The 12,723-nt window shown below is 47.3% G+C and overlaps 1 protein-coding gene across 3 annotated transcripts in view; it reads left to right on the top strand.

Moving 5' to 3' along the window:
- LOC126526649 (protein 5NUC-like) overlaps window positions 1–12,723 on the top strand; it is a 152,875-nt gene that overhangs the window by 114,023 nt on the left and 26,129 nt on the right. For all 3 annotated transcript variants that reach the window (XM_050174515.3, XM_055068330.1, XM_055068329.1), the window contains one exon: window positions 8,991–9,149. In XM_050174515.3, the coding sequence (XP_050030472.1) occupies window positions 8,991–9,149 (159 nt within the window). The remainder of the gene's footprint in view (window positions 1–8,990; window positions 9,150–12,723) is intronic.

The raw sequence follows: 12,723 nt of genomic DNA, 5'->3' as shown, positions 1-12,723 counted from the left end.
TCAAAAGCTGACTGAGAGTATAGATTGATTTGAAATTTCGCGCCTCGTTCTTTTAATGATAAACGCGGAATGACAAATGGCGGGGAGTTGTAAGATATATTTAGCACGCACGCAATAAGAGGAACTAGGGCACCTGGCATTAGGGTGCGTTAGCTCAGTTGTTAACTTTGTGGGATACACGCTGGCTAAACTAGACTCATTTGAGAGGAATAGTCCAGCGGAATGGTTCTGGACTGAATTAATCATGACATTGGCGAAATAATCCCCTAATTGTGTTTGTCTGATGCATATTCGAGCTTTGAACGTACAAGTGGTTTATAGAGCAGTATAGTTCGATGAAGCGGGAATGGCATGGCAGTTAAGGTTGAGGTTCTGACGAAACTTAGCCGGGTTGAAGAGTCATGGAGAAAGCAAGCAACCGACGCCGACCAAGGTAATCTTTTTTGTGCCTGCCATTGACTAGTTATGAGTCACTTCATATACAAGCAATGGCACGCACATTTAATTGTAAAGACGGGAATCTTAATCCGATCTACGCCCGCACCTTACGTCACGAACTTAACTAAATATAACCTAGTTACCATGTTGATTTGCCCTTCATTATGACGAAGGCTCCCGTGTGGGAGCCCAAACATCAGTTACGAACTTCACCGTGGTCGGCGTAAGTTTCCTGTTTTTGCCGCAGCACGGGAGTTACTGCAACAAAAGACGAGCGTACTAATTTATAACATTCTGGACGTTGTTTAGTTAGTTACGTAAACTCATAGGCACGCACAAAATTAATTAAAATTAAAGCTCTGAAATAATGTCGATGTTGGCCAGTGACTTGTCAGGCATCCCCACGGCTTCAGAGGCAAAATATTGTATTTCGTCGGCAAACGCAATCGAAGTGCCGCGGAAAAGGTGGCGATGCTCGTTGCTGAAGTTGGTGACAAGCAAGTGAGAACGGGCAAAACTAAGCTGTAGCACACTCCTAGCCGCACAAGTACCTTGCGTCAGTAGATGGAATAAGTTGCTTTCTGCGACCACTTCGCCTGCGCGCATTCCACCGCACATAACTTCGACTAGGACACGGGCTCGTGGAGGAAGCGTAACACTTTCGGCGGAAACACGATGGGCGTAGTCACGTCGGTTGTCGTCGTATCCGTCGATTGCTCGGTCGGCTGAGAAGGTGACTACATTTCCCTGTATGTCAACAACAGCGCCGTATTCTTGTAGAAAGTCAACCCCGAGAATGACGTCACGGGAGCCTTCGCGCAGGACAAGGCAGCTCGCCACAAATGTCGATCCTCGAATCCGACGTCTAGCTGTGCAGGTTGCCAGTGGAGTAGCGACGTGACCACCAGCCATCCGAATCTGCGAACCATGCCAAGGGGTAATTACTTTCTTCAGAAGCGTCGCTTTCTTCCCGCTCCAGATAGAAACGCCCGCAACGGTATCCACTAAAGCGCTAACCGCGTAACCATCAATCATCACCGGTATGTCGAGCGAAAGCCAGTCATTCTGTTCAGCTGCAGTTGTCGTCGAATCGAGGCCCGTCCTTGTCCTGGTCGATCGGAGGTCCTCAGCGCGTTCACTCCCAGCGGGCTCGCCCCCAAATATCGCTGTAGTTGGTCTTCCCGGCGGCGACTTGGCGATCTTGCGCTCGAATATCACTGGAGTGGTGGGGAAAATCGCCTTGGGGATGGCGAGCGTGCCTGCCGCCCGGTTGGCGGTGGCGTACACTGTTGAGGCAGATGATCTTCAATATCCTGTGGTTATTGGCCTGGTCTAGGTGGCAGCGACTTGGGGGAAAAGCCCCGCAACCCGAGACGTCGGTATAGGCACTGACGCTACAAATGATTTGCCTCACCGCTGTCGAAGCATAGATGACGGCAGTCTCGTGTGCGCCAAACTTCCGACTTCCGAGGGGTCACGCGTCGATCATCGGCGTAATGCACTGGCTGCTCCGGCTGAAGCACAGAAGGAGGGCCGGCAAGGGGAAACGCTGGAGGAGTGTATTATTCTGCCATGTAGTGTACCGGCTGGGCTGGTGAAAGTGCAAGCGCGTTAGCGGCGTGAACAAACAACGGGGATGATGAAGCAGGGAGTCTGAGGGCTTTCGCGTAGGTCGCACGCCGGTGCTCTTTCGGTGCAGGCGCGGTGTCAACAAGTTGAAAGGTGGACCGCAGCGCTTGGTGTACTTCATTTTATACAACACTCGCGATGGAGCTCACCGTAGCCTGTAACGCACCCTAAACCTTCCGCGTTTCTTCGCGCACAACGGTGCGGATGAGTTCTAAGAGGTTGTCGTCATTGCCTCCAGTGGCCGTAAAAAATCGGAATGAGAAGTCGCGTTCACTTGCCGCTCGCGGTAGTTCGATCGCTGCTGAAGCATCTTCTCCATATTAGCAGCATCAGATAACAGATAGCTGCATCAGGGCTCCGCGCAAGACCAGCCAAGAGCGACTTCTTCTCTGCTCGCATCAGGTGACGCAACTTCTTGTCAGCGGTCATTCCTGGGTCTGCTCGTCTGAACAGTCGTGTCATGTCTTCGAAGAAGGTCATGTCTTCGTACGCGGGCATGTATCGCACGTTCTGCTTGTTCGAAGCGACCAGCACTGGTGTAGGCGTCTAGGAGCTGACGGCGGAACTCAGGCTTCGACGTCAGTTGCTCCTCATGGTTTTGAAACCACGTATACGCGCCATCCTTCAGGCAAAAATAAAACTTTCTAAGTTTAGTCGCGTCGTCCGCTTCGTTGTACTAGGCCACGCGCTCAAAATCAGCCATCCAATCTCCGACGTCTTCGAACACGTTGCAATGGAATAACTTTGAAACCCGTGGGTTCTGAAGGGTCCACCTGGTCGTCATCGTGCTACCCATACCGTTTGAGGTGGTTGCAATTGTTGTGTTGTCTTCCGGAGGTAGTCCCCTGATCCTACGGCTGGCCAGATGGACGGGAGCCTCAATTGGTATTGCGCTGGTGGTTCCGCTTCCAGCAGGGTTTTGCGGTATGAGTTTGAAATACCCAGCACCTCCACCACTTCGTCACGTGTATTCAAAGAGGACTCGCGACGTTTAATGCAGGCAGCGGGCTCACGAAAAACACGGTGGTGGGAACTGGCTATCGAGAGGGCGGGGGTAACACGCGCGCTTCCTCCTTCTTGTTCTACTTGCCTCTTCTTATGCGCTATGCCCACTACTGCAGATGGCAATATAGTGGTTTTGCCACGTAATATTCCAGTATTTAATTATATTTTGTCACATTGCAATGCAAAGACTGCGGATGCTGGCCCGTTCTGAGTGGCACAGCCTTTCTAAGAGAGTGTGCAAACCAGGTAACACGCAAAAGGTATGAAGCATTCAATACAGCAAAACTAACACAGCTCGAAATCGTTTGTTTGATAGGAGATAAAATTGTACATGGGTGTCTGGCTGCACACCTGAGCTGTGGCACTTTATCAAACCACATAAATTGACGTTGTCGAGACACTTGTCTTGTACAGTTGTCGGACTTTTGTGTTTTTGTGTTGCGTGAGCAACACGCAATGAACGTTCGTTGACTGTGAGCGCTTTGTCGTTTGTGTATTTGCCTGTCCCATCATTCGTGGTTTTCAGGCTTGCATATGTAGCAGCCAGTCCAGTCCACACTGGACTTCAGAATGCCAGAGTCAATTGATCAAATCCAGAACATATATTAGCCAACAAATTCATATAGTGTGCGCCAGCACTGCTGTACTAACTAGACACATACTGACTTTTGTGGAACGTTAGTTCATCATGGGCACACATCAACACTTTAGCAGTGCTACTAATTACATGACCACCTATTCTATTTGTTATAGCTGTAACGCAGGCGCCGTTTCCTTCCCGGTGCACATCATCGCCCTCTATACTTTCAGATCCTTCTCACTCGTCAATCGTGCTCCTGCATCACCCTGTGCGCATTCGCTGCCCATGACCACAATAAAGGCCCACGAAAGGCCTTTATACAGATGCCATGTAGTAGTAGTCGCGACGGTCATGGTCAGCCGAGTGCCTGTTGAAATTCATCTGGCCAGCCACATGCCGCCTTCTTCTTCTTGGCCCGTCTTGAATGCCCCACATTCTATTGAGGGGCAAGCCAAAAACGCTCATAAGAATAAGCCCATAAGACTATCAGATTTTCCTCCGTGCAGACGAAGCCCACCGGGCAAGTCAAACAGGCTGACCATAAATAAAAGGCATTAAACGGGTGACATTTCTGTCTTCAGTCTTTGCTTACCGTCGGCCATTTCATACGAGACGGGATATGCGGTAGGTCAATTCGCTTATGCGATCGGTAACAAGATACGTTCCAGTGTTGTGGACTATCAGTTTTAAACATAATCTAAGTTTTCTTGCCAGTGTCCACAGCAACCCTATAATAACACGGTCCCGTGTACTTGTTTATCCTTATCGGGTGACGGTGTTTTTCTGTCTAAGCAATGTTATTGCTCAGTGCATGACGCGCGTGCATGTTTTGGAAGCTTCTCCAATGTTATCGATGGTTCTATCACTGTCTGTTTTCACCGAATCTTGTGTAGTCTGAGTGAATGTATTTGTGACGTGATTATGAAGTACTTTCTGGAAGACAAGCGGGCACGAGCGTTTGTTTGATACATTCGAGGACTCATGTATAAAAGCCGACGCGCTTAACCCGCTTATCTGATTTCGACGATCGCCGACTGTGTTCGCTGCTATCCTTGTGCTTTGAGCGTAACTTGTTTTTATGGGCATAGGTTCGCCAAATAAGTACATCGTTTCGTCATTCGTAATTTGTCTACTGTGTTCTTGATCGTCATTACAACGTGACAATATCACATGCCGGCGTCGGCGGTCGTAGCGTGCCTTTGAGCGGTCTTCTGAAATTACAGTGAGCAAAGAAGCAAGTCGTTGGGCCTGCTCAGCAAGAGAGACGGTTTTGGATATGCAAATTTTATTGTGGCTGGAAAATAGGGAGATATTACCTAGTTGATAACAAGGTCTACGGGCGTAAAGAAGAAAGAAGGCATTGTATACTGTAGCTTCGTGCTATCCATTATTAAATGCGCACGTAACGAAAGATAGCACCCTATCCAAGCTCTTATGGTCCGACGCAACATACATGAACAACCTGTTTGTAAGAGTCCGGCTGGTGCATTCCGTAAAGTCGTTGTTTTGTGGATGATGCGGATGGAATTTTGAAAACATGAACTAAGTAGAGAACGCATCTCTTTGACCATGTCTGAATTGAACTGACGCCCCTGATCCCTGAAGACGACTCTGAGAGGTCTTCGTCTGAGAATGACGAAACGAAATAGCGAAGGGCGCACTTCGGTTGCAGCAGCCGATATTATAGAAGCTGTCCCCCACTAGCGTGTAAACTTATCCGCATGCAAGGCAATCCAACAATTCTCACTAGATGTGCGCGGGAAAGAATAGAGAAGGCCGATGCCGACTCACTTAAGTGGACCCTGAAACGATTTTGACGATTTTCTACAAACGTACTCAGTCGTTAGAGTAGGTCCTTCTGGTCATTAATTGACGCATCCAAGCGCTCCGCGTAAAGCGTGTTATTTGTTATAAGGTTTTAAAAAATGTAAATCGCTGCCGATCGCAGCACACTGTTAGGCTGAATCGTCAGCCGCCCTACCCATATGACGTAAATCACCCATATGACGTTATCTGGGTGAGCCATCCAATTGGCTGCCCAGGGCGCGTCATCAATAATTTTCCACCTTCATGGTGAACAAATGATGTTCGTAATAGTCGGAATGTTATTTAATTTGTTTCTATAAAGAAGAAGTAACAGTAAGAGAATGCACAAGAACAATTTTTCACTACACTTAAGCACTTCTGGCACACATAAAGCGTCGTCTGTTTGTGGTACAACATGCTCCATTTTGACGAGAGCTCCGCGGTCAGAGTCGGTCTGAGTCTCTTCGTTAGCACTATGATTCGACTTTGTTTGCATTGTGCATTGCAAACGTTGGAACTGGCAATATGTCAAGCTGTGACATCGTGTCTTTCTGCATGGCAGCAGACGAGCAGACTGGCTGCAGCGCATAGGACTGCCGCTATCCGATCGGCGCCAGGATTTGCGCGTGTGCAGCCTTAAATTTACACCGGAAGATTACTGGCGCAATAGCGTTTCGCGAGTCCTATATTAGGGTAAACGCAAGCGCAAGGGGTAAGGGCCTGGCTGTGTCCCCTTGCGTGTCCTTCACGGGATTAGCAGAAGCGCAAATGGGAAGGGTCTGCATAGTGCGTCACCTTGTGGCACGGACCTCAACTGCGCACAGTAGCGGTAACAAAATGTATTATGCTTTGCTGCTGGTGTAACGTTTTTGCAGGAGTGTAATCGTTAACACGTTGTTTTTGTAACTGTTTAAAATGTTTTACACTTTTACACGTTAACTCTGCGCCAACGGGTGGCTGGACCGTGCAGACCGATGAGGCAGATCACGTACGTCTACGCTAAAGTTCCTTCATCAGCTTGAGTTTATGCCTCCACCATTCCGTCGAAACGCCCGGCTAGGCTGTGGTTACCGGAATACAAGACACGTTCAGCGCTGTGACAGAATGCTCGCAACGCACACTCCTTCGATAGCTCTCGCTTGGGGTCGACTGTCAAGCAGCTGGCGGAGACTTTGGATATGCTTCGCGCTCTCGCCCCTAGAGAACCGCAAGTCGACGACACGACGTGTCATCATGACGCAGAACCAGTGAAGGCGGAGCTTAGCCCCATTCACTCGGTGAACGAGTTGAGGGGAAAATGCATCTCTATGGAGGAGGGTAACTTGCAATCGTCCGTAACTTTCTTAATATGAGACGTTTCACACAAGTTGTGTTGCGAATGATTAACTTTAGCTGTACCCTACGCGTCTACAAAATTTGTCGGAACTGTTTCAGGGGCCCTTTAAAAGGAGTGCTAGAGGGTTTCACTGGACGTAGTGGACCAGGAGCAGCGCTCGTCTGACTCTTATGACGTTGACCTTCGCTGCAGTTCTACTGTTCGTCTGACGTATTTTAGTTCAGTAGAAACTTTCTTGAATGCGGTATAATATTCACGCAGATCCAAAAGGACCAGGTGTTGAATCGTCATGCATATCGCGCAAGATGGAAACGCGGAGACTAGGCGGGACCCCGCGGAGATATTGTAGGCTTGTGGCAGAATTGTTTTTATACAGTACCCCATCACCAACACAGAAACGAGTGACCAGTGCTCATTTCCGCGGAGTAGGGAGCAATGGCTCTAATGTTATGTCTTTTTGTACCTCGATCACGAAGGTATTGATATCAAGAAATACTTGCTCAAATAGCGTGAAACAGCGATCGGAGTTGTGCGCGTAAAAGTCTGTCGTTGGAAGTTGCATGCACTGGAGGTAGTCCACATCGGCGTGTCGTTGGCCGGTTTTGTAAGAAAAGGTAAAGTCATACTCCTGTAAACAAAATGTCCAACGCGCAAAGCGACGTGGTGGATCACACAGATTAACCACCCAGAAAACAGAATGGCGGTCTGTCACTATGGTGGTGTGGCGACCACAAGCTATTACCTGAAGCGCTCTACTGCAAAGATCACTGCAAGATGTTCTTTCTCTGTGGAGGTGTGGTTGCACTCGGATTTTCTCAAGAAGTGACTCGCAGAGGCAAGCACGTGTTCCTTGGCATTGGGTTGACTAAATACAGTGCCAACGCCGATACCTCTAGAGTCCGCATTAGCGTCTGTGGGAGTCGCAGGGTCGAAATGTCGGAGAATGGGATGGGACGTCAGAAAAACTTCAGCTAACAAAAACAGGCTTCACATTCAGGGATCCATTCAATAGAAGTGCCCTTTCGAAGGAAGCAGGTCAGCGAACACACAATGTTCGCAAATGCACGAACAAACCCGCGGAGGTATGAGCAAAGCACAAGAAACAGCACAGCTCCTTTACTGAGCGAGGTAGTTTGAAGGCTTCGACAGCAGCAGGCTTCGTTGCACTGGGTCATACGCAGTCCTTATTCAATAGATGGTCCAAAACCAGTGTTTGGCGCTCTCCAATGTGGGATTTCTTCGAGTTGAGCGTCGAACACGCTCTGCCCAAGCAGTCTAGCACCACACCGAGACATGCGTTGTGCTCACTGAATGGGCATTCGAAAATCACTACATCGTCTAAACAGCACAAGCACACTTCCCGCTTCAAACTACGCAGAATTCTGTCCATAAGGTACTGGAAAGGTACAGACGCGTTACACAGTCCGAACGCATCACACAGAAGTAAAAAAGTCAGTCGGTTGTTGCAAATTTAATTTCCTCCTTGTCTCCCTTGTGCATAGGAATCTGCTAGTGCCCCGACCTCAGGCCAACAGAGTAAAATTAACATCTTGATGAAAGGCAGTAGATAGCATCATCAAAACGTAGAAGATGGCACACGTCTTTATAGGAGAGTCCTCAGGTAGTGGTAGTCAACTCCAAATCGACGTCTATCATCTTTCTTCTTATCGAGCAAGAGTGGTGCGGCCCACGGACTACATGATACTTAAATTACATTCTTATTTAATATTTCGCGGACTTAGTCATTGATCACCTTGAGCTCCAAATGTGAGACTCCATACCACTTCTATAGCAAAGGCCGTGATGATCCAATATCTATGCGATGAGCTATACCATAAGCAGGAAGCGATGGCGACCCTCTTGACAGCAAAATTAGTTCTTGTTCATACGCCATAACAAGTCCAATTGGTGAATGTAATTTGTAGTGCATATCCAAGATTCTACATGAATTAGATCACTACAGCGCTTGCACCTAAAGTGTATTTAGCCATTCGTCACATTATAGAATAAGTTGAAATAATATGCTGGCTGAGAACTTCTGTCGAGTGATATCGTGGGGAAAGCACCATTGTGTGATTACGCAAAGGTGTAAATCTATTCTACAAAGTGACTGTCAACAACGCTTAGCATCAGTAAAACTTCTAAACCCCCGGAACTTCACAATGGCTTCATCACACTCCTGTTTGTTCTTTTCAGCAAATCTAACTCTAGGTGATGTACTCGGTGCCATGCCGTATGACAGTGATCTGGTCATCATGAACATGACCGGTGCTGACCTCTTGAATATGTTTGAGTTCGGAGTCACCAATTTTACCTGGCTACCAGATTTGAATGGCCGGTTTCTGCAAGGCGCAGGTAAATTTTCCTCCAATGACATATCTCTTCCACTATATCTTATACCAGAAGTTTACAATACATCAACCCAACAGCCACTAGATATTGCCCAATTCTATTTCTTCTAAGTAATTCTATTTATTGTTAGGTAGTGCTTTACCTAAAAAAGAACGGCAGACGTAGAGAAGAAAAGCATAACAAGACTACGACGATAACTGCACGAAACAATTTAATAGGTTCCGTGATTTCACTCTATTGCATTGCAAAATTGCGACGAAGAATTGTATGGGAAGTCCAGTAGTTGAAATAGCAACTAGCTTCGATTGCTCACATGCGAAAAACAGGGGAACGATAGAGAACAGTAAGGTATTGAGTAATAAAGGCTTGTTAAATCGTGTTGTTCGTGAGTGAAGAGGCCTCGCGTCAAAGCAAGCTCGATGCCTATTTGCATTTTGATGGTCGTTGAACGAGTGTGAATGCCAAAGCACTTTAGAATACGATTATCTTTGTTGTCTTCGCTGGACATGACACAATGTGTTATAATGCATTAACTGGCTTATCAGTTACACATATTTATGAGAACGTCAAAAAGCTGCCACAATTGTCTATCACCCTTTAGTCATTGCCCGGTACCATAGAAGTAATTTTGCCCCAGTTGGCTTGAAAGTGATGGCAACTATTAGGGAATAATTTCATACGCGCACTCTCACACGAGATGGCCGTCCAAAATGACATCAGATTTGCCATGATGTCAATACTATGAAGCTCCGGTTCGAACATCAATGTAGCCAGACTCATTTGCACGCCGTGAACTAGAGAAGAAGGTAATCATTGATACATGTTCTGTAACTCTAATGACCCACCGGTTATCTACCCTGCGCATTGCATGAACTGCCTAGCTCCAGTTTACGCGCAAGCGTAACTATCCAGCTCGTCAAATCAGCGGGAGATGTGTGAGGGTGCGAAGCAAGCCAACGAGGAACGCGCCTGGAGGTGAAGAAAACCGCGCGCCGGAGAAAGTACATAGGAGCGCGAGCGCACGGTAAAGTAATGCCTCCCAGAGGATATTGTGGGTAACGTTGAGCGAATACGGAAAGGAGAAACGAGGCGAAGCATCGCGGAGGACGAAGGTAGGCAGCGTAAGCAGAGGCGCGCGTGGTTTACCTCCTATTGAAAGCGATCTCCTTCGGGAGCACAGTCTAGGAGGGCCAGAAGGCTCGTCGCTTTGCGTGCGCTGTGTTCTCTCCCCCCAGTTTGCGTAGACGTGACGCACAGCCCAAGATCACTTGGCTCACTGCTGCTGTGGCGATTTCTTACTCCAGCGTTTTGACAGCCAGTGCGAAGTGTTTATGTTTGCCGGCGCGATAACAACATGCTAGTGAATTTCGTTAGTCAGCGAATGTTTACAAGGGGGCGTTCTACTCCGGCGGCTGCTGCGTTCTGCGCACCATATGATTTGCGATGCAGAGACAGTGTAGGCGTTTAGGCGTACCCAAGGCTGATAGCACCCTGTACGCTATAGCATCCGCATGCTTGCGCGTCACCCGCATTCACGAAGTGAAACGTCACTGTATTTTTTTTTTTTTTTTTGCGAATGTCAACTAGAACATGGGTTTTCCCCGTTTGTTCTCGCATCCACAACACTCAATTTCTGCCTCTTAACATTATGCCTAACGTTTTTCCATGCGTCGCTCTTTGCGCGATCCCAAACTTCTTCTCGAGCTTCGTTGTTAACCTCTAATTTTCTGCCTGGTCAGTTATAATCGATACAATGCAACGATTGTAAACTTTTCCTTTCCGTGACAACCGTAAGCTCCTAGTCACGATTCGGTAATGCCTTCCCTATGCACTCCAAGCCATTTTTGTTCTATACATTTTTTCCTCGTGATCCTAGTGCCGTCAGAGTAGTGGAACTAGTAAATCTAATCCTGGTGGAGTTGCAGAATAGGTAGCACGGTAAGGGAGAGGGTGTCGAGTGCGGCAGGAAAGTAGGTGGGGCGATGAAATTAGGAAGCTTGCAGGCGCAAGATGGAATGAGCTGGCGCGGTACAGGCGTAATTAGAGATCGCTGAGTGAAGCCTTCGTCCTGCAGTGGCTGTATAAATAGGCTGCTGGTGCTACTGCTGACGACGATACACGTGCTAAAGTGATTCTGAAATGCTTACATTCCAAGACTTCAAGTGGACGAAACAATATACTAGGGCAAAGATACAGCGCTACTAAAAAAAAATATTGGGTTTTACGTGCCAAAACCACTTTATGATTATGACGCACACCGTAGTGGGGGCTCCGGATATTTCGACCACCTGGTTTTTTAACTTGCACCTATGTCTAAGTACACGGGTGTTTTCGGCCTCATCGAAATGCGGCCGCCGTGGCCGGGATTCGATCCCGTGACCTCGTGCTTAGCAGCCCAACACCATAGCCACTAAGCAACCACGGCGGGTCAGCGCTATCCACATCCTAGACTTAACGTTTATTCCATGTGAAGCCTTGCACTGCAAGCATAGTTAGAGGTGACCCACCAACTAGCCCGAGCTTTTAGACTGTTTTTTGAAAAATGTTTGCCATAATTCGGTAGGTCAGACTCATACAAGTCTCTAATTGATACACTAGCATTTCATCTGTATGACTTAACAAATAACACTGCTAGCATGAACGATCTGTGGCTTTTACTTAAATGCAGTATATTCGGTGGTGTGCAAAAGTTTCTACCAAATATTGCGAGGAAGACTACGCGTCGGAATCCCTGGATTACTCGGAAGACGTTGTGCCAGCAACGCAAGCTTAAACGGCTTAAAAATCGCGCAAAATTGAAAACGTGTTGAAATTCCGGAAGGGTCATTGAGCAAGCGTCAAATCATTTATAACAAATGATCGTAAATGATAAACAAAATTACTTTAATGTACAGCTGCCTACTTTTATGAAAACGTCTCGAGAGAGACTCTGGATGACGATGACTCAATATTCGTCCCTTTCCGATATGTTCATAACAGACAGTTCATAATCATATGAACTATGAACTAAATATGTTCATAGTACAGACGATGACCAGGTTGTACATTCTGCTTTTAATAATCATTTCAGCAGTGTATTGTCAAAGCATGATGGTTGTCTGCCTTCTTTTCACATGGATTTGACTTCTATTCCTAATATTGTTATTTGTGAGTATGATATATGTAACTTAAGGTTAAAAATTGATGTAAACAAATGCCCCGGCCGAGATGGAATACCAAATGCCTTGTTAAAACGGTATGCCAAATGGTGCGCGAAATACATGGAAATTTTGTTTAGTGAGTTTCTTCAGGATGGCATGCATCGAGATTGCCGGAAAACAGCAATAATCAAGCCCTTACATCAATCTGGAGACAAGAACTGCCTAGAAAAGTATCGACCAATTTCTCTGACTTCGACGACATGCACTGGGGCGCGGCGAGGTAGGAGGGGCGTACTTCTCCAGTGGCTGCTGCTTACGGTGTGGCCGTGTGCGCGCCTTATTTGAAAGCGATCTGCGACGTGACAGAAGTGCGCACCCGCGCGGGCCTCATGTCCAAAGCGATTTGCGATGTTTGCAGCGTGCGCGTAGTGCCGGTG

Source organism: Dermacentor andersoni, chromosome 8, assembly GCF_023375885.2.
Source record: "Dermacentor andersoni chromosome 8, qqDerAnde1_hic_scaffold, whole genome shotgun sequence".
Taxonomy (NCBI): Eukaryota; Metazoa; Arthropoda; class Arachnida; order Ixodida; family Ixodidae; genus Dermacentor; species Dermacentor andersoni.
Note: the sequence above shows the minus strand (reverse complement) of the source record. Positions and strands in the feature narration are given on the sequence as shown.